Here is a 23,298-nt window from a genome sequence, read left to right as displayed (position 1 = left end):
AATTGAGGCTACAGACTCAGCCTCATTAAGTACACATTATCCAAAATCTGCATTTTCTGTCAAGTAGCTTTAAAGGTGTTTGTGTACTACAGTACATGTGTGGGAGCAGGATCATCACAATTTAGGTTAACATTACATCATTTCATATCACCGTATGGGTTGAAAGTCTGTAATTGTAATCCAAAAAACTATGTTTGAAGTTAATATTATAATTGTGAAAAGCTCACAAAAATGACCGGAAATTCAAATGACCTCCAGAACTTTTAATTTGAACTTTGCAGATTATCCAGCGTACTCAGCTTTGACATTTTCTACTGTTCTAGTAGCTCTGTTGATCTACTGTACTTCACGTTCTCATCACCGGGACATTTAAGATTCAAATATTCTCTCAAACAGCCCAATTTTTGTTGTAAGACATGATCCCGTTCCACTCATTCACATCTATACTGTAGCTAAACAGAAATACATACTCTTACAGTAGGTTTGCCTATAATGGCAGTAGTAATTACATGTTTTCACTGATGTTCTTTAGACATTTCAATTCATTATCTATAGAAATTTCAATTAATTGTGAAGTGAAATCAATTGATTATTTAAGACTATTAGCTTGCACTTGTCTTTGTCTATAACTCAATACAGTTTTTCTGTTTTATGACATATTTGTTTTATGAAACAATATATTTGTGACAAGAAAGGCATTACAGTAGTTGTTCCAAACTATCTCCTGGACTATCAGCCCTTATATCTAAATCCCTGAGTAGCATGTCTAAGAACTTGAGAGGAGCATCTCTGCATCTCCAAGCCATCCTAAGATCAAGAGCATAAACAACTAAAGGCTATGAATGAACTAACTGTATGGATTGAGTTGCCTGGTGATGTGATATGTGTGAAGTTCAGTAGATCAACAGAGCAACAGTACTAAAGAAGGTGTCAACGCTAGGCACAGGTACAGTATGCTGGAGAACCTTTTAAGTGCAAAGGTCAAATTAAGAGTTAGGGCTCGTGTGATTTCCTGTCTTAATTCGCTTTTCACAATGCTTCATATTTAACGTTTTGTATTACATTTCTGGAAATCTTGTTTTATCTCATGCATTTGTCACTCGTCATTCATCTGGAAAGTGTTTGCATGGTGACCAGATGAAACCGTTTGAAACGTCATCTTTCATCTTTGGTGAAATTGAAGTGTGTGTGTGTGTGTGTGTGTGTGTGCGTGTGCGTGTGCGTGTGCGTGTGTGTGTGTGTGTGTGTGTGTGTGTGTGTGTTTGTGCGCATGTAGGTGTGTGTATGTGTGTGTGTGCATGTAGGTGTGTGTGTGCACATGCGTGTGTGTGTCTATGTGTGTGTGCATGTAGGTGTGTGCGTGTGTGTGTGCACACGTGCATGTGTGTGTATGTATGTGTGCATATAGGTGTGTGTGTGCGTGCGTGTGTGTGTGTGTATGCATTTAGGTGTGTGTGTGCACGTGTGTGTGCGCGCATGCGTGTGTGTGTTGTCCATAATAAGTATCCTTTAAGGTAGTTCTAATGAAGGCCTCCTGTTGTCTTTGGATGTCCTCAGCTCCTTCCCTTCCCAGAGTGTTTATCTACAGAGGCAAGTTTCTCATTCCAAGTTAAATTAACACTGGATTGATGATCACTCTCAAAACATCACAATTTACCTGAAAACGGCTCAAGCAATCAGTGATTAAACTAACATAAAGCCAATGTCTCTAATCACAAGTGACTAAACAGAGCCTTGATCAAATGAAAAAGGATTGGAAAATTATGAGGACACAATAGGGGGAAAATCATTATCCTCCATGGAGAGAAAATAGGAACTTACCTCATCTCAATTAGTCAATGCTCATTTTGCAACAGTACTTTCATGCTGTCTAGACATTATTTCACTTGGACATGTTCTCTCGGTGGTGTTTATTTTATGACTAATAGATGAAAGCCTAGTTACTACAGGCCATTTCATGACATGATGGATTTTTAGCAAATAAATCCAGCACTGAACACTTTAAAAAAAAAAATCGTCTTAACATTTAAACTTAAAGGATGTTTAATTGAACCTTGCCTGGTGGGGAACAGGTTCATGCAGTTTGCAAGGTTATTTTCCATATGATGTAAAGTGTGATTGATTAGTAATAACACTTAAATGTACTGTACAAGGACTTGGTCCCCCCAAACCCAGGCAAGGGCAATTTAATGTTAAATCATAGATTTATTGTCCTCATTAAAATGTGCAATGATCTGATTACCATTTTTGCCCAATATCTCAGCTTAGTTTAAATGGCTTATTTGTCCGACAAGGCTCAGTCGGTATAGGCAACTCACTGCCAGAAGTTGCCAAGGAGTATAGCTCAAACCGCCTTCATAGCTTTATGGCATCAGGCTGAAACTATATATGCCAAACAATTATGTCAAATCTGGGCTGCTTCAGATGTAATTGTCAGGGTCTTTTAAGGGGATGTTAGCCAGAGTTCACTCGGGTTGTGAATTTACATCCACAACTGTGTTTAGTGCCTGAAATAGGACAAGCCCATCCCTGCTTTCATGCCTGAGGGATCCAGGCATTTTTGAAAGAATACAAAAGTCAATCCTGGCAGCTATCATGAATTCCAGAAGTCTTTACTATGCTCCAATCACAAGGACTATAAGGGAGTAAATTGAGTGAAGGGAACTGGTAGCAGCTCAACGGTCTGGGTAAGAGACTTTCCATGACTCCTTTTTTTGGGGACATAATGTGCCTTAAGTTTTAAAGACTGATCGAGTAAAGAATACGTAGCCCCATTTCACAATAGACTACTGCCGTTTATCATAGCAGCCATTTATGTTCTCATGTACTGTAAATGACCCATGCTCTTATGATCATCTGCATCACTAATGTGAGGCTCGGTAGATGTGGTTGATGAAGACATGGAGTAGGGCTCAGATCAACAGAGATGGGATCCCGGAGATGAGTCCCAGGGGAGAGGATGACTGACGTCCCTCGCCCTGTATAGTCCTGTCCCCAGGGCGTCGGCCTGCTGCCAAGGGCTCCGTGTGACACCATCGCCCTGGCTCCGTAGGACCAGATGAACTCGGCTCTACCCGGCCTGAAGAGGAAGGTCAAGGCTAAAACACAGGATCGCTCAACGTTCGTCGTTATCGCAGGCGACGACAAGCTAATTAGATGGAATCTGACGGCTGCTCTTGTCAGCAATTTCTACGCATTGAAACCACTAAATGCATTTACCTAAATGTACACTATACTGTAAAACTTCAGATAAGCGGCCATTAAATGGAGTCATGCGCCATGTTTGGTGTGTTCCTGTTCTGAGCAGCAGGGGAGCCCAACGTCAAAGAGTTAGTGTTAGTTAGCGCTGCTGTGACCAGAATGTACAGTCTGAGTCTGTTCTATATCCACACGGGGCCTCGTCCGGCCTTAAAGAGAGATCTGGGAGCCGATCCCGTCGACAACAAACCTCCTCCCGCCAACTGCCTCTTCGGGTCAGTGCCCGCTGCCGCTGCCAGAGCCCCGGCGCTAGCCTTGGGCCCGGGGAGCTGCGGTCAGCAGACCCGTGATTAGCTCCGCTCCCCCAGTAAACACTGGGAGGGCAGTCTGCGCTCTCGCTGCCTCGCTCATGTCCTTTTGTCTGCTCATCTGTAACCCAAATCCAGCCAAGAAACTAAAGATGAGGGGAGAGAGGGTGGAGAGGAGGAGGAGGAGGAGAGGAGGAGGAGGGTGGAGGAGTGTGAGAATAATTTCGAGCTCCTGACAAAGAGGAAGGCTTTGATTTCATCGTATTTTGTTCAATGTTACTACACTCCGCAGTGGCATTGAGGGTTGGCTGTCGCTTTGTTTGCATCTGACTACACGACAAGAGGTCTTTAATACAAAAACAAAAGCTCAGTAAAATAGAATTGTAAATTGATATAGTGCTTTAGAGTAACACTCCTACCTACTCCATGTGTCCTCAGCCTTGCTGTGTGGATGTGCTGCACCTTCCATGGGAGGAAGCCAGCATACTTCAGCAAAATGTCTAATTCATAATTGAATTGTATAATTTGACCTTGTACTTTGTGTAAACCAGTGGTTTTATTTTTGGGGAATATCTGCAATTTTAGTATCTGCATGACAATTATTTTGTAATATTTCATACATTAATCACAACAGGGTTTTCTGTCATTTGATACAGACTGTGCTACCCCTATTGAATATAGCGACACTTTTGTTTGCTATGTTTCAATTATGAAACGGTACAGCAATCATCACTCATTATGGACCAAGGACATACGTTGATCGAATGTAGATATATAACTCGTTTTGTTTGCCCGTTTCGGGAAATAAAATATTTATCAACTAGCCTATCAAGTAATACATAGTTAGCTTACATAAATGAAAACACTTATCCCCAATGATATGATAATTTACATATCATCGCTAGGCTGATTAAACATATTCAGTTCGATAAAGACGCACCAACTATAAACTATCATTTTCTCGCGTAAATGTTTTCATATAACACTAGGCTATATGGAAGGACCCACCAAGGATTACCGGGTAATCCTCTCACACGGGCGGTGGATGCAGTGGATTAATGCTTCATTGTCTTTCTCTGTACAAGTATCCCCCTAGGCCATATGGAGCAATTGGTTCTTTACCCTTGATAGGTGTTAGTCTTTCTACGTGGGGAGGGGTTGCAGGCCTATTTGAGGGTGGCTAGTTGGTGTCTATGGCCAACCCTCAGGTTGCATTCAATCGCATACAACTGCATTACACCCACGTTACAGGCCGATGCTGAATTGTCTAACATAGGCTTAGACCTATTTGGAAAATAGTCCGTCGAAATGAGTAGCAAAATATTTAATTATGATGACTATAGTAAATCCAATTTCGTTGGACATCCAAATGCTATTTATTGATAGAGAAATGTTGGGCTCAATAATGATAGGCTAATTTTTAGATTGTATTAATATGGTAGCCTAATATTTGATTTATCGCGAACTTGCAGCTTTTCCTATTTTGCTCACTGGCAGTCTAACCTATAGGCAACATTCAATTGGCCTATCCTAAACACCATAAATCATACCGAAACGCCGTTGAACATTGCTCGGATATTCCGTGTATTTATTCCCCTTGAAGCTTGTAAACATTGCGTTAAACAGTGACTATGAGCAGATAAGATCACATTAATGAAGCCATGTAGCGCTGGAGAGAAAAAAAGAGCAGGCTAAGCCGATTCAACTGCAGAGCGGTCTGCAAGCGCAACGAGGAGCGCTTTGGGAATTGAAACCAAAATCCATTTGTAATCTTGCAACACGATCGGCCATAATTGGCTGAGGAACCTAGATAAAGATTGATGAGACATTAAAGTGGCTCTTTGGAGTTCCGAGGATCGATAAATATCCCAACTTTCGTTTGAGCTATAGAGACTAAAACTAGAACGGTGCTCAACAGCGACACGTCCAAATAGAACATGGAGGATTGAGAGAATGGAGAGAGGGTGAGGAAGAGGGGTGGAGACAAAAAGAAGGATTGCATGTAAGCCTGATCATAATCAGCTGACTAGGGGTCAAATCGCCATAGTGAATACTGAACGGATGAACCTTCTTTTCCTCTTAAGATTTTTTTTCACAAACCGTTAAATCGTTGTAGGTGTTATGTAGGCTAAATCGCAGCAGTTATTGGGGTATCTCAGTTCAAGAGCTAGGTTGATAGTCACTGTATGAGTTAAATGAGCCCACAGTGTATGCATGTGTTACATTAAATTTGACCATCAATAGCCTAGGCCTGTGTATTATTATAGGGGTATAGGCTACAATAGGCCCATACAACAATTTACCGCATGTGCGACTCAATTGTCCTTTGTATTAATCATTTAGGCTATTTTCTAAATCAATTAGACTACTCTTGGCATCACTGCGATTTTAGAAAGACGGGCCTAAAGGCTTATGTTTTTTTGTTTTTTTTAATCTTTTCGGTGATGCTGAAGTTCTAAGATGACTAGACACAGCTTTCCTATATTTCTTCCAAGCACCCCCAAAATGTAGACTACATAGCCTATTAGCCTCAAATGCTGGGATATAGGCTGTAGCCTATAAGATTAAAACGAGCAAAATGTCAGATTTGTAAATGTTTGCATAGCAATCGAACCTATCAGAATTGTGAAAATCAGCACTTGAACTTGATGTTTTATTTCCAGGCCCTGTGGTTCTCAGCACCCCCGCCCAGCTCGTTGCCCCGGTAATAGTGGCACGAGGAACGCTCTCTATCACGACTACGGAAATCTATTTTGAGGTGGATGAGGATGACCCTGCCTTCAAAAAAACGGACTCAAAGGTAAGCTTAATAAACGCTCGTTTAATTCAGATGCTTGATAAACTGCTAGCTATTGGTTTGGTTCTCATTCAAGTTCATTTTGTTTGCTGCATGTTTGTCGCCAATTTATTTATATTTTTCAAGACTGAAAATATAGGCCTAACCATGGCCGGTTCTTGGCTACCTGTCTAACCACTAAACACCTTTGACACTGGCTGATCATTCGGTGGGCTGCTGCACTGAAACCTAGGAAGCATGAAGTACCCTAATAGGCGTATAACATTAATGAAAATTATCAACTAAATGCAGACAATAGTTGTCAATGATGCAAAGGATTCACCTCAGCATATGAAGCATTGTCAGGCTTTCTGATGCGCCCTGTCTCTTAGCATAACCTAGGCTACACATAGCATATTATCCCCACACATTAAGTTCTAATAATAACTGCAATTTTAGGTGTTTTTTTCTGCTTTGGGAGTAACCTGTATTGAAACTTTGAAAATAATGGTCTAAATAGGTAGCCTATAGGCTAACGCCCCGTGCGTAATTCGGTAATCTATACATTTATTTATTCAATTGATTAGCCTACTATAAATAGTATAGCTACCTAACTAACAGTTTATACATTTAATGAATCATAATGGGACACAATTATAACAGCTTGTTTTATTCGCTTTTTAAATAACTCCAGAGACAGGAATATAAAATCAGATCACATATGTATTAATCCAGTGTATTTCAAGTGCATTTTCAATTAGACCGTACTGTATATTCTTTCGCATTTTCAGATTTTGTTTTGCCTATCATAGGCAATGTATACAAACAAATGATCGAGTAGGCTTATACTTTAAATAAGAATTCAAGTAAGTTTATGGAATGTTTTAAATGTATAACAAATAGTAGGCCTACCATTAAAATGTAAACTTTCATAATTAGGGAATTTCCATTGACAACAGATGAATCAGACTATCACTGATGAAGTATAAATTAATACCTTTCTAAGAAATAAAAATAAAAAGTTCAGGCTTATACTTTAACAGGTGGAATTCCTATTTACGTGTCACAGAACAACATTCACAATTTCAGACCACTGGAATTACAAACTATGAATGTATTTACAGTTTAAATGTACAGTTATTTTTTCAAGGCTTTTCACGGGGCTTTCTCTTTAAACATAGCCTATAGGCCTAAAGGAAATCGGCCTTACCGATTTCGATGAGGGCACGGGTAGACAGGGATGCAAACACTGTCAGCAGGTAGCCTTTAAATTGTATTAATGGTTTGCCCCCAAAATGTCACAGAACAAAGGATAACGGCAATAAACGATCGATGTGTAGGCCCTAATAAAAAAAATTAGGCCCGAGCATCTTCATCAACGGAGGATAGTCACATTTTACAAGACCATGGATGACATAGAATCGCAGTGATAATTTTAGCTCCTGATTAGCATTAATAGGCCCAGGTCTGCAGCCTATACCACCACTGAGACGGTGCACTAGCAGTTTACCTCAGAGTTTCTCCAAGCTTTTGGGGTTGGTTAGAATTTCTCGTGCCAATCGCCAAGTCTGTTTGGCTGCGTTCTCAAGGGCCGAATGAGGCTTTCCTTGAAATAGGTCTAAAGTGGGCAGGAAATAATGAGGACACCGCCTGCACTGCAAACACGAAATAAGCTGCAATAAAATCCCATTCAAACGATCCCCGAGGCAGTTTTCATCCCAATCTGATTCCCTGGGATGTTTCTCGCACTCGTATGAAACCAAAGTTTTCATGTGATAGTTGTTCAGGGGCTGCCCTGGTAGTTCGAGGTGACGGTCACGCAATGTTTTGAGGACCGATAGACATTTCTTCCTGCATCCTCCCAGGAGGAGGCGATTTTCGGCTTCGGCGAACTGCAAGACCCAGGCATCACTCTCTGCTGAGCTCTGTTTGCCGTTTAACGAGTAGCACTCTTTCGATAAAAGGTTGAAGCCCTCGGCTTTTACTTCAGCCACTCGGTTAGGTCCTGGCCAGGGGATGTGAGGGAGAGGCCAGTGCGCCGCGCTTCGCGGCCATATCCCTGTGCACTTGAAAGCAGGGGTGATTTGCACAATATATCTGTCTCTCACGCGTAACTTCACCTCGCTCGTATCAGCGACCATTTTGACAACATCTCTGTAGCTGCACTTATCCACCGCCTGGGCCACCAGAGTTTGAAATCGTGAGCGGATCTTGCGAGCCGAGAGGTAACCGGAGGCTGTGATGAATTCCACCCATAGTGACATGCTTCTCTTTCGGCCGTCGCTGAGCTTGAGCACGGCGCAGCCCGGGAGGGAGCCGTCATCAACGAAGTTGAATACCCCCATCTGATTCAGATAGAGTACTACCTCGAACTCGGTCGGCGATATGACCTCCAGCCCCTCAAAGCGATTGTCCATTTCGTTCAGCGAGCTGATGAAGCGAGGCTCTTGCACTTCCACCTCCTTCAGGACATCCGATACCACCTTGCATACCTCCCGGATGGTCTTGGAGATTGCCCCTTTTCGAGATTGGCATTTCTCGTTATAATATTTGTTGAGGTGGTACACCAACTTCGCCTGCGCGGCTATCATGTTTGGGCAGAGATCCGGATTGTATACCGGAGTCTCGCAATATGCCGAGGGATCCAACGCGGCTGTTTGTACAGGAGCCAATTTTAGAGAAGAAGGTAACCTATTTAAAAAGAAAAAATCTATTCAGAAGACAAGCAAGCCTGTTATTTGTGCTCAGAGCACATGCCTAATGTGCTCGCCAGTTAAACCATACGCTTTTGCATTGAACTGCAACGCTACTCTAAGTAGGTCCTTAGATTGCCAGCAATAAACGCTCAGAAGTCCATTTTATCCTCTCAGGGATCTCAGTAGTCAAAATAACTCTGTAATCGCTGTTTGTAGTTACGAATCCGCATATGAAAGTGCGCGGTGCAGTGAGTGCGCTCGTGGAGTCAGCTGCCGGTGTTGCTGTGTTTAAGAGCCCAGACGCACTCCTGTGAAATTATAAGGGAGGGTTAGGAACGAGGATGTCCAATCGCCATCCGATTCGTCACTGGCTTCAGTCTATCGACAACAAATTAATCCAAGGGTTTTATCTACAAGTAAAACTAAAAGTAGTAGGTATACTATATCGAGGAGCGGAAATAGCATATACGCATGGGAAAAAAGAGAGCATTTTCTCCAGATTCAGGTTGCAATTTGAATGGCTTATGGATTCTAGTCTACTGTTAATTATAGACTGGACTTCAATCTGATGTCGTAGGTGTCACAACAGTACTGTGATCTATCGTTTGTAGCCTAATGAAATATTCTTATAAATAGGCCTGCTGATCGCTTTGGTCAGTGTTTTTCCTATAGGGTGTTTTTTTCCACTGCAGTGAATTGCTGTGAATCGCGTTCGCCTCTAAACCATATAACCGTGGGGAATGTACCTGCTCCAGATTTAGACAAGATGACTACAATGACAGATTTGGAGGTGGCGGTGAGGGGTTATGCTATGTTTGGCAAATGTAGGCTACTGTATCTCTTTCCGTTAAACTCATATTATGCAGTCTATTCCACAGGTGTATGAGACTGATAGGTTTCGAATTTAATTCAGGGAGAGCAATATTATTGTATCCTTTCAGAAATACCTCTGTTTTGCTGTTATCATAGGCCTCCTTTGACAACCCTGTATGCAAATATGCTTACCTGCCAGGCTTTGCGTGTATGCTACAATAACGAAGATAAAATATGTTGAGTTGATTTCTTTTTCTTTTTTTTTACCTATCAATTAGAAATATTAGATTATCTGTCTATCTACAATAATCTATCTACAATAATCTCAATAATAGTGTCCCTTGTTTTTGCTTCACTTGTTTTTGTGTTAGATAAAAAGAATAGAAGACAATTTATAACACTATTTTAATTTTAATTTTAAGATTTCTTAATTTTACCTATGATTAGCAGTTGTTAATAAATAAATAAAATATGTCGATTATTCCTGTAACCATTGTTACAGGCCTACGGCAATTGACCGGGTGGCCTAATTAGTTCGTTTGTAAAAACACATTTTCGCGCACATTCTTTTCGTCACTCTGCTGCTATTTCGGCTTAGCCTACACGAAAACCTAGGCTTAACATGCATCTGTAATATTTAGTCAGTGTAACTGGTGTACAGTATGCTGGCTCATGTCCATGGTTTTTGCGTGTTTCATTTATTAAAATTAGATGAATTGGATGATATTTATTGTGACTATTTTCATTCTACAAATATATGGTGCTATATAGAACATTTTAAACAATATAACCCTCTAAAAAAAAGTTCCCGATAGAAGCCTATGGTTCCTGATGGAACCTAGAACCTGACCTTACTGACCTGAATAGGGCTCTATCTGAAACCATTGGTCAGAAGGCTCTTTGTTAATGGTTCTGTGTTGCACCCCCTTTCAGTGTGTTATAGCTTAACATGTTTTAAATTGATAAAAGTAATTGGGTGTTTGTATTATTAGGCTACTTGTGGTGAACGCTACTAGGCCTATACAATAATATTGAGGCTAAGAGGAATTTGTAAACAGAACATGAATTATTTCTGCAAACTCGGTGGTTTGAGGCCCTACAGTTAAAATGGATTCACAATAAAGCATCCCAGCCCCCATAGCCCGACCATCTCTGGCTCTCATTATTGTCCTGACATCCCGTCTCAGGAGATACAGAACACTTTGAAGCAGTCTTTAAAAAGCCTGTGTTACAGAGATCAGATAAAGAACATAGCGGCATTTACACTCATCTCTCCAGTACCGAGCAGCAGAGCCAGACATTATGGGGGCAGACTAGTCCCTGGAACATGGATGAGTGTGAGCTGGTGTGTGGTGTGGCGGAGGGGCCCTGATGGATAGGTGGCACCCGTTATCATCCCAGCTTCTCTGTCTGGGCCACTCTGTCAGCTGCAGCACCTTGCCAACCATAATTAACAATTTCCAACTGTTCCCAGGCTGAGATTACAGATATAACATCACAGTGTGTGTGTGTGTGGGGGGGGTGATGGGATAGACCTGTGACGGGAATTGCTGAATAAAAAAAAGTACTTTGGGTTTGTTTTACCCAGACGTTTATAGAGTGCTTCATGTAACTGAAATGATTGTTTACATTAACATTTGAGTCATTTAGCAGCAACTTGCAATAAGTACATTTATGAAGAGTACGTGAACCAATGCTTCCCAGTCATCGAGCCTTCTATAAAAAGAAGTGACACCAGCAGTCACAGTGAGAGAGATTACTTTCTTTTTCCATCGATTCGTGATGATAGGGAAGGGATGGGGAGGATATTTAGAACAAATGGAACAATTTAGATAACAATAAATGCAAATGGAACAGCTACATATTTTCTGTTACTAACGCCATTCTTGTGAACGCTTTTCGGGGAATGCAGTGGGCCTTCTTTGTTGGTTTCGTGGTGAGGAGTGAAGGTAAAACCCTTTTCCATCTGACGCTCTTTCTCGTTCGCTCTCTCTCTCCTTCCATGGCTCAGCAGGTACGTGTCTTTATTGAAACCAGACTCGATTTCTCCCAAAGCAAGATGCACCCCTGACTACAATCCAGAGTTAGTCCTAGTTCCAGGCCATCCCTTTGCGTGATAGTAGGGGCCTTTCATAGGGATTATCGCCTCCTAATCTAAAGCATGTGGCCGCGGATCTTCCAGTAACTCAACCTGGCCAGTCTGCCAAGGCGCCAGCAGTTGTCAGACCAGGCCCAAGACATCCCAGACTCCTCTGTGCCCCCTCCATTAAAACATGGTGATCTCTGTTGTGTAGGGTTCACCATCACGCTAGGCCGGCCACAGCAGTGTTATATAAGACCACGACTGCAGCCCGGGCCTATTTCTGACCCAGTGAAATGCATGCATGGTTTCGTAAATCAATACAATGACTTCTACTGCCGCTAGTTTTGTGCGATCACTTGAGCCTTTTTTGAAGGCCTCTTTGTTTCCACAGCATGTCTCTCCACTTACACGATGCTTTTCTCTCCCTCTCTTTCCCACGAAGTCTTTCTTGTCTTTCTTTCTTACTGGTCCTCCTGTAAGGTTGTTTTGTCTGGGGTCAGTAGTTCTTGTCTAATAGCTAAAATTAGTCTAGCATGCTCAGATCAGATGAAAATGGTTTCCCATATTTAAGGTAACACAGTTGTGATGCTTCAATTAATCATACAATATTCTGTAATATAACACCAAATACACTGGAATCCAGTGAGTTGGTTCAAGTATAGAATTCAATATGTTATATTTCTAGGCCGTAAGCATACAAAACATTACATTTTACTTTATTTAACAATAAAGTAAGCAGACAATAAGGTACTAACTACTGCTACTATTACTACTCCTACTACTACTGCTACTATTACTACTACTACTACCACTACTACTTCTACTATTACTACTCCTACTGCTACTATTACTACTACTACTACTACTATTACTATTACTACTCCTACTACTACTGCTATTATTACTACTCCTACTACTACTGCTAGTGTACTATTACTACTACTACTGCTACTGTACTATTACTACTGCTACTATTACTACTACTACTACTACTACTACTACTACTACTGCTACTATTACTCCTACTACTACTGTACTACTACTACTACTACTACTACTACTACTACTACTACTACTACTACTCCTATTACTACTACTACTACTACCACTACTGCTACTATTACTACTACTGTTACTACTACTACTACTACTACTACTACTACTACTGCTACTACTACTACTACTACTACTACTACTACTACTACTACTACTACTATTACTACTACTACTTCTTCTACTACTACTACTACTACTACTACTACTACTGTAATACTACTACTACTACAGTACTACTACTACTACTACTACTCCAACTACTACTTACTACTACTAAAACCATGAAAAGACTGTTGTGTAGAGGCTGTGGGATTCCAAGTAGTTGCTGTTGTTCAAAACCAAAGGCATATATTTTATGGTTCGAAGATCACAGAGAGGAATTGTCTATTTATACACTCCCTACGAGGTTACAGTATGTGGAAATACAGTATTTATCTAACCTCCTCACCAACATGACACCAGAGAGAATCCCTATGGCTTTGGCCCTGCTGGCCTGACTCAACAACTGTATTATCTTTGATAAATCAAGACGCATTCATAAAGACAGTAGTCATAACACATTTATTATGTCCTTCTCATCAAACAGATAATTCCATTAGGCTACTATAAATCTAAATCAAAGGATTTGAAATACAGTAATAAAGGGATGCATGATGGCCAATTGGAGTTTATGATAGTTACTCTATTTCTCTATCAATAATCCAATTGCGCATGAACAAATAAAGCCATCCCCATGTTATCCCATCATACAGTATTTGCAACTTTTTTTGTTTAAAAGAGGAATTAATCTGGCAAAAGAACGGCATACTCCTATAAGAATTTGATTAGAATTGATGTCATCTCTGGCTATGTGAGATCCGCTTCACACTGTGAGAAATTATATCGTGACATACATCTCACGGGATCTTGACACACTTTGAGAGGTTCTCCCACAATTTAATTTGTCTTGAAATGACATTGTCATCAGTATTTTTTTTTAATAATAAGAATACCATTATGCTAAGCAATATGGTGTCTCTGTGGGGAAGCCAGTTAATTTTTGGGCCTTCTGCCTAACACCCCGACCCCCTACGGGTTGTGTCCTTTCATTTGTTCTATTCTCCTCTGCGCTAGCAGCGTCCCCCTGTGAGCTCTCAGGTAGCAGGGCAGCATCGCCAGAGGCACGAAGAGCCCCTCTGGTGAACAGCTAGGCAGGCTAACGTTATGTGTGCTTACCACTCTGGTGAACAGCTAGGCAGGCTAACGTTATGTGTGCTTACCACTCTGGTGAACAGCTAGGCAGGCTAACGTCTTGTGTGCTTTAACACGCGCCCGTAGCACGGACAGAGAACCTCAAGTATGGCGAGAAGAGAAGGAGATTTGAAGACAGTTAATTGATTGTCCCCGCGTCTCTCCTGCCCCCTCCCCCTTCAATATGGTCCGCCTGTCAGCCTCCCTGATGAACGCCATGCATGTATTTACATCAATTTAGAATTAATAGTTCCGATTTATTTGGCAAACTTATCATGCAGATAATTTGCTTTATTCTGTACTATAAAAGACAGGACTATAGTACATTATGTGCAGTCTGTCACATTTCTACTGGGTATCTTTCTACTTCGAGCCGATGGAGATGGTGAGTGAAAGGGCAGTGATTTGACCCCTCGTAGCACATGGTTAAGCACTATATTCAGCTTTACATTACAATGCTGAGGAAAACGTGTCCGGGACCCAACCAGCTGTCTTATTATTCTGATATTTGTAAACCATCGTTGTCGGGACAGGGCAGGCCGTGTTTGGTCCTGGATATCGGCGTAGCTCTTTACCCAAGTACAATCCGGAGGTTGTTCTTCCTGGGAAAGCTGCCTCGTCCGCTCCGTTCCCATCCCGCGTGGAGCGAACGACAACCATGCGCCCGCGGCGTGTGATTAATCTTAATGTCTGCGAGATGTCTCCTGTCTAAAGGTGCATGGAGGCTGTAATCATTTGCCCACTGACCCCGTGATACTCATCCAGAGGACCCTCTTTATGGCCCTTGTGCCCAGTAAGTAATTATGACTCACAAATTAATTTTGCTGCCATTCTCTAAATCACCATGCGTCTGGACTATAGGAGCATACAGAAAAATAGAACAAAGACAAAGGGGGGGGAAAGGGAATCTTCTAGGACGGGGGCTTGGCTAATGAAATGCTGGTGGTAAGACCCATGATGAAATTAGGCCATGTTACCCAAATAAGGGATGAAGGGTTCATAATTGCCAGTCCTGGAGATCTGAGTAGCCGGGTGCCAACTGTCAGCTAATGATGACAAATGTCTCTCTGCGCAGATTATGGCGGCGCGGAGAGGCCGAGAAAAAGGGAGAGCAGCACAGCGAGGACCCGCAGAACAGACGCCTTGTGTGCGCTCACGTTCTGGACTAACACAAAAATACACCTCTCTAACTGATGATGTGCCTGTTAAAGGGCTCAAGATGGACGCTGTTGAGGGCTACAGTAATCATTTGGGGGAGTTGCCTAGCCTTCCTGCTGATATCACCGATAGTGCCCTTGTGTTTCTGCTAACAGGCATAATCACAGATTTACTGAAGGGAAAGTGTGACGTCTAAAATTAGCTTATTTTACTTGTCAAGCTGAGATGCGTGTCAATATGAATTTCAGGTTCTGGGTGGTTAAGAGGAATAGCAGCATGTGTGTCTGTTTTGTTAAGTATCAGGGTTATATTTAGCCAAACAAATCATTAGATATGCAGATGGATTTTATGTTGAAGACAAGCTTTTTTCAACACACAGTATACTTAATTGGGATGTCATGTTTTAGTATTTGTTTTGAAATGTGCAATATATCAGACATGGAGTTAGGATTGAACTAAGGCACTGCATTGTTGTTTGTCATGGTAATTAGTATCGAATGTACAATGCAACCTTAATTTACAATGTTAAGCTATACATGTTGAATTGAAAATGACCAAAAAAGTAATTCTCCTCTTACTGGACTTGTTGTGTGTGACAGCGAACTCTTAACATGGTGTGTTTTGTTAACATGACCAACATATCCACATCCCTTTCGAGCTTGAAATAGCGTGCGTTTGACCGTCATTGTCTCAGAAGCAGAACCCCATAAATCTGATTTCACTTAACGCTCATAAAAGAGCAAAACCCGGAGTGTTGCAGGGCCAGATTTACCCAATTTGTTGCATGAATGGCTTTTGAAAGGAGTCCCACTTTGTACAAAGGGAGCGTCCTTTTTTGTTTGGTCTCGCCCCATCTGTGTCATCTGGTGGTCTGTGGAGGGGGCGGAGTCTTGGGGCGCTCCCCAGCGACGCTGCCAGTTGTTTTATGGACTCAGCGGAGTGGTGCTGGGAGTTCATAAGTCGGCCGGCCTATTGTGCGCCGAAGCCAGCTGACACGTGTGAATTGACTCCGGCATATTGACAGATCATTTCCATTAATGAAACGAAGGAGTCTGCCTCGTTTCGCCGTCGTGATTTATGGCCCTCAGCCTCATCAGCCTGGAAACTCAAGGGTTAACAGAAAACCTACGAGTGACAGGGGGAGGCAAGGAGTTGAATTTACTGTTAGCTGATCAAACCTGTCTATGTGTAAACAGACAGATTGTGATTTACAATTGCAGTTTATTTCTAGGTCTCTTATACACACTCCCCACTATAGATTTAATTATTAGCAGAAATCAAGGTTTGATATTATAAAATACCAATACTTCTGATAATTCTGGGATTAAAACCTTGTATTGCAAAGCGTGTGTGTTTGTTGATCTGCTGTTGTCCAGGTAGATGAGGAGATGGGGGGGGGGTTGGTCCTGTCCCTTGATCTGCTATAGAGCTGCTTTTGTTGGGAACCGCTAGTGCCTCATCAATCACCCAGCCCTGATCCTCCGTGGCCACCATCCAGCTTGTTCAAAGCAACAGCCCACACTGCTGCTCTCCCTGGCCCCGGCCGGCACCCCCACCGCCGCTGCCACATGGAAGGCACATTTGCACGCCTCCATTTTACACTGCTGTCGCCCTCCCTTTGAGAGGGAAGGGAAGAGGGGAGGTGGAGAGGGATGGAGGGAGGGAGAGAGAGAGGAGGCTCACCTCGAACGGATGCTAGGCGGAGATGGCAGCAGAGACATTTTGTCTACTTTGATTAGTTCTGGTTGCGGTGAGCGGTGGCGAGTATTAGCCCGTTAGCTACCAGCGCAGCCGCACAACGCAGAGCGCGGACGGAAACGATGACACAATCAAATCTCGCCCCATCCCTGTTTCCATCTCTTCCGTGAGAGAAAGCGGGGACATATGGGGCAGGATGCCAATTGCTTATTTTACACGGTAATTAACATCGCTCAAACCGTGTTATGAGGAAGGTGTGTCACCACCATCTGACAAAGTTTAAAGATCATCCGCACATTTACATACATTTTCCGACAGGGAGAGATATTTTGAGAGTGCTGGGGCTTGTGGATTGCATGTCATTATGATATGAAGAGTATTAACTTTGTAGGGTATCACTCATGTGAAATAGTCCTGCCAGGGCGACGTCACATCTAGCCCCCCTCGGAGGTATCACACAACCGTCTGTCAGTTCCTGGTATCGGTCTACTCTGATTGGGCCTTTACTGAGACCCTAGCTCCCTCTGAAAACATTTGAATGTGCTTTGGCATTCAAATCGTTCACAAAAAAAAGAAGTTATTGTTTGCATGCTTAATGAAACACAATGAGAGTTTGATAAAGATTAATGTAAAACTGAAATCTCAACTGAGCTTTTAATAAATAAAAAACAACTTCAGCATTTTAAATACCTGCACACTTATAATTCATATATTACAAACGTGTAACTGCAGTCTAAAAAACTGTCCTTTAACTGCCAACTGTCACTTATTGTGGAATATCCTCTAACAGTTTGTGTGTGTGTGTGTGTGTGTGTGCGTGCGTGCGTGCGTGGGTGCGTGTGTGGTTTGTGTTCGTTTTTTTTTTTAAACATGCAATTATATTTCAGTTGTGAGTATTATCCCTGGTGTACTGCATGTACAATTGTGGTAATGTTTCAGCACTCTTGAATTGTGTTTTCACGTTGAGTTGAAACTTACCCTGCATGGTTAGACTGGGCTGGTTGAGAATCAAAACCCTAACAATCCAATTATCTAGTTCTCTGTTTATCCATACCTCAAAATATAAGTACACAGTACACACACGTACCATATGTTTTATGTTAACCAAAATAACAAGATGTGCACACAGTCCTTTTTACTGGCTGGTGTAGTGTGGTGTGGTGTGGTGTGTGTGTGTGTGTGTGTGTGTGTGTGTGCGTGTGCGTGTGCTAGAGATGCATCTCCACACTGTTCCCTCACACTGAGCTGTCATCTGCTGGATTCATTAGAGCAGTCAACTGACCAGACCCCATTAGAGGTGCTCAGGAGATGGGCTCTCCACAAGAGAGTCACGGTGGAGAAGGAAGTGCTGACATGCAGCTTCCTGCCTCCAGGCTTTCCCCCTGCCCTGGATCTGCCCCGGGGCGAAGAGAACCATCCTCATGGCCGCTCAGGCCAGCCAATGAAAAATTGACGAGCTCAGCCTGATTTATTTAGTTTTAAACTGTAGAACGGGGCGGATGACGGTCGACTCCGACTCCAGCTGAGAGGAGCAAAGAGTGAGAAGCAAAACTGGACAAAACAAACCAAGGGGAAAGTTAGGGAGAGAGACAGCGTGGGGAGTTTCGGAGCTCTACTTTGTTGAAATGTAGATGATTTTATGAGAATGTCAGCTCCCCGGTCTTGGCAGGGGAGTGCGAGGTGCGCATAGAAGGAGAGGAGAGGATGCCGGCTGTTGACGCCGGCGTCTAACGAAGGGGGATTAGGCATTTACAGAGGCAGCGATGTGATAGGTCAAGTCACGGAGGCGAACCTCCCGGCTCTGTAATGAATGATTGAGTGGAAGAGGAGGAGCTGCCAGTCCCTGGCGGGGCGGTGGTTCTGACGCCTGCCTCACAGCTCCACGCTCCCCTTGATCACGTCTGGCTGCTCCCCTCTCATCTGAGTCTCCAGTCTACGGGGAAGAAGCTGCTATTCCCTCTCATTTTCCCTCACTAATTTACACATTTAAGACATTTTTGTTTGCTTGTTTGAAACTTTTTTTTGTCTTTTTTTTTTGTCAGCGAGCCTCTCTCGGTCGGTGTCTCCTTTTCCCAGCTCATCTTTCTCTCCCACAAACTCACCCACGCGTTTCTCTCTCTCTCTCTCTCTCTCTCTCTCTCTCTCTCTCTCTCTCTCAGCTTTCTCTTTCTTCTCCGTTTGCCTTCAGGCGATGGACTAATTTCAGGTTCCATAATTGCGGTGTGTTGTACACCTGTCTGCTATTAATTCTCCCCTGTCTCTCATTCTCCCTTTCTTAATGAGATATTATTGTAATTATTGCCATTACACTCTTTTCCGTAATGAAGTTGATTGATGTTGTTGTTCTGGGAGTATTTATTCTGTATAATTAGGGGAGAGGTGAGAAGTTCTACGCCAGCTCGTTGGTCATAGATACACATGACCGTAGTACCCTGGTAGAAGTGCACTCTCCTGACCCTGCAGAGTTCCCTCTCTGCGTAGAGTTTGTCTTGGCTGAGAAGCAGGGAGTGGTCACTGCTGGTCACTGCTGAATAGGACCCTACTTGTAGCCGTTTTAAGACCATTACCGCGCTGAAAAGCTCCACAGTGGCCGGCGCTGGTCTTTGTTTCAGCCCGTCACTTGCACCCTGTGAAATTCAAATAGGTCTGTGCCTCAAAGAGGGGGGGAAAGGTTTTGCCTATACCGTTTTTGGCAAATCTGTTTGTGTTTTTGAAGGAAAAGAGTTCTCGGTTCACGTTATCTGGGATCTTATTGTTTGCAGTGGCAAACTACTGGAAGAAATGCCAAAGAAGAAAATCTCAGCTGAATGAACTATGTTGAATTTCTCTTCCAAGCGACGCTCAATCCAATTAGGAGTTAAATAAGGGTCATATAGAGGGGCTTCACGCTGCAGGTTTGGGGCTTTGTGGAGTTGTGTGTGTGGGGGGGGCAGGCTGGGGCTGGGCTGGGTTGGGGTTGGATGGGGCCAGATCTGAGGCTGGTCTCTGGGTTCAGAGAGTTTGTGGCCTGCTGAGTGGCTGGGGCGGTGAAGGGGCGGGGCCACAGCTGACCTGGTGTATTTTTCCACAGGCCTGCTGGGTAAAACGCTGAACTGAAGCTGTGGTTTGGTCATTGGTGCTCAGGTGTTACTACCCGAGTAACGCTCACTCCTCCCCTATCACCCACATCTTCTTGAGGGATATCAATGGAGTTCAGATTAAAAGTGAATCATTGAGTCCTTTTGTGACTCCACAAAGTTAGGTTGGTTTTCTCTCTATGTAATGCACATTTTGGATTGTGACTTACTTACTGACATTGTAAATAGAGACATCCTCTTCACATATTACTGTAGGTAATATCACTACTTTGCACATTGCCTGAAGATGTTGCCCTATGGGTAATTTGACTTAGTTAGCTAAGCTAAGTAATTTGACTTAGCTTTTTGTTTTAATGCTTTTAATTTGTCCTGCCTTTTGTTTTAAATGTCTTTAATGTCTTGCTTTTTGTTTTAATGCTTTTAATGTCTCATGTAAAGCACCTTGAATTGCCCTGTGGCTGAAATGTGCTATATAAATAAACTTGCCTTGCCTTGCCTTGCCTTAGTTCATAGACCATTTTGATTTCACTTTTTCAGCAAATTATTACTAAATGTACACTCAAAATTTTGCCTTGAAGATTAGATTATGAGTGAAAATGCCAGGTGGCTGAAATAGGCGTGAACTGAGCTCCTAATACTGAATATAGATGTGTTAAAGCACCATATTTGATCTTTAATCTCTTCTAGTAGGCGAGAGAGTGGATAGAAGGGCTCTGGAAATGGCCGTGGCCCGCCTTTGTGGGCCGGTTCACATGCTGGGGAGCTTTGAGTGTCTGACAGCCGTTTAACTCCACACGACCTGCTTCTCAAGTGCCACCATTTGGGCCCTCTTGAATCCTGTTAGGAGCTACAATTACAATTCATGCGCTCCCAGCGCCGCTTTGAACAGGCTGCGAGAGAGAGAGCGCGTAGAGACGAGAGATCCTGGGAGAGGCAGGCTGACTGGCCCTTCATCTCTGTGGAAACAGTCTCGGAGGCTTTCAGCTGCTTAGCTGGACTCTGAGCCGCCACCATCACGCTAGCAGAAACACAGTACCTGCGCACGGCCACAAGGAGACCTGAATTGGTGTCAAATATAAATGGTTCTGTTTAATTATTTATATATATATATATATATATATATATATATATATATATATATATACATATTTGTTTCAGATTCCCGCGTGCCACCCATCCCCCTCACTCGTGACAACCAAGCAGACAAACACACACACACACACACACACACACACACACACACACAAACTGTTAGAAGATATTCCACAATAAGTGACAGTTGACAGTTAATGGACAGCTTTTTAGACTGCAATTACATGTTTGTAATACATGAATTATAAGTGTGGAGGTATTTAAAATGCTGAAGCTGTTTTTTATTAATTAAAAGTTCAGGTGAGATTTCAGTTTTACATTAATCCTTATTAAACTTTCATTGTGTTTCATCAAACAATATTTTTTTTTTTCGTGAACGATTTGAATGCCAAAGCACATTGAAATGCTTTCAGAGGGAGAGAGAAGAAAGGGTGAGCACAACGCTTAATATGTGCTTTAGTAATTTCAGAGTTTTCATAGCTTAATCCGTTCTGAAAAGCTCGGGAGAAGAAAGGCTGCAAGTGGCCCTCAGTATTAATTTGATGTGACTTCTGTACAATAAGGGCCGTGGATCCCAGAAGCCCATTTTCCAGCTTACCTTCTTTCATCAGTCCCAGCCCTTGGAACTTTTGCCTAAATGTTTAATGAAACGTCTGTAAGCGTCTTTGGTATTCTGTCTTCATAATGCCTGCCTTAAAACTATTATTAGAGAATGTTCGAGGCAGAGGAGCACATACAAATTGTGGAGGTGTTTTTCCTTTATGTAAAATGCAGATTGATTTCGTACAATTGGGAGTGCAGTTGTATTAAGACAAATTATACGCCTCCCTCTCTCTAGTGTAAAATAATTAAAGTTGGAGTTTCGCAAATGTAAATTAGAAATAGTGCTAGGAGAGCACAGATCTCCGCCCATGAATGCATTCCGTTGCTCTGTGCGCGTGCATGTGCGTGCGAGCAGGACATGTTTGGTTAGGTCGAAATTGTCATGCCAGTCGAGATATGGCCGTTTCAATTCTTCCCATTGATAATGAATGGGGGGGATTTTGGGCTGCGGGGCCTAATTCCAGAAAATGAATAGAGGTGATTGGCTGGCCATGTTTGGGCGGCTCATGGACCCACCCCGTGATTCGGATCCACTCCAAAATGTAATGGGTTCTAACTTGGCCCATGCTACACCCCTCCACGGGTTTCATGAAATACGGTCTGGTAGTTTTTGCGTAATTGTAATCCAAAAAAATGAATGGAGGTGAATAGCCGGCCCGGCTGTGTATGGGCTACACCCCCCCACCCAGTTTAAAGATACACCGAAAGGGATGTTGGAAAACATCTTGCTTCTGTACTTTGACATATTCCCACCTGAAACGGGCTGCAAGGGCGGGACATATGTTTAGATGAATTCCATTGGAACGTTATCGAGCAGGCGGGATATTCAACACTTGAGGCTGCAGAGTAGTTGAAGTTTTGATTGACAGGGTGGATGTCGTGAGATTATCGGCCTAAAATCTAAGGTACCTGGTGTCGTAATTGCACATGACCTACCGTTTTCCAGGAAGTAAGAAATTATATACTTTGATATAAGATTACAACCAAAGTAGAAATTTGTATGCTTTTTGGCATACATCGTTGAATAGGTGAACACTATGACTAATTATGTGAACCAAAATGGGACAGAATGCTTTTTTCATTTCTGTGCGATTTTAATGAAAATCAGTCTGGTAGTGTAAACCTGGTCTAAAAAAAAAATGAATAGAGGTGAATGGGCAGCCGTGTTTGGGCGGCTCGTGGACCTGCCTCGTGACTCAGACCATTTGGGTTTTCTCAGAGAATAATGAAATCATTAATTAGTGTAAGATTTCATCTTGATATTTTGGTAAGAGAAACGTAATAAAAAAAGGACATTCTCAGCATATAAAATCACCACCCTGCCGTATAATAAATCATTGAGCGAACTCCCAGAATTCCTTGGGCTTTATTTCGGTCCTTATTTGTGCGTTTTCTTTCTGAGAGAGCGACAGATCGAGCGAGGGAGCTGGTTTGTTATCAAAGAGTCCCTCGTGGTGATGTCTAGGGAAACTGTGGAGGACTTTGGAAAACACTGTTTATTTGTTTTGTC

The 23,298-nt window shown here is 42.6% G+C and overlaps 2 protein-coding genes across 3 annotated transcripts in view; one reads left to right on the top strand and one right to left on the bottom strand.

Annotated features, from left to right (window-relative positions):
• Nucleotides 1–23,298, top strand: part of nbeab (neurobeachin b) — a gene marked incomplete at both ends in the record, with an annotated part of 276,067 nt that overhangs the window by 206,526 nt on the left and 46,243 nt on the right. For both annotated transcript variants that reach the window (XM_084443780.1, XM_084443779.1), the window contains one exon: nt 6,170–6,306. In XM_084443780.1, the coding sequence (XP_084299906.1) occupies nt 6,170–6,306 (137 nt within the window). The remainder of the gene's footprint in view (nt 1–6,169; nt 6,307–23,298) is intronic.
• Nucleotides 7,794–8,873, bottom strand: mab21l1 (mab-21-like 1; the record flags this gene model as incomplete). The annotated part of the gene is made up of 1 exon (XM_084443836.1): nt 7,794–8,873. One exon carries the CDS (start codon nt 8,871–8,873, stop codon nt 7,794–7,796), a length of 1,080 nt encoding a protein of 359 aa, XP_084299962.1.

Source organism: Borostomias antarcticus (assembly GCF_949987555.1).
Source record: "Borostomias antarcticus genome assembly, chromosome: 1".
Taxonomy (NCBI): domain Eukaryota; kingdom Metazoa; phylum Chordata; class Actinopteri; order Stomiiformes; family Stomiidae; genus Borostomias; species Borostomias antarcticus.
This window is presented reverse-complemented; position numbering and strand designations above follow the sequence as displayed.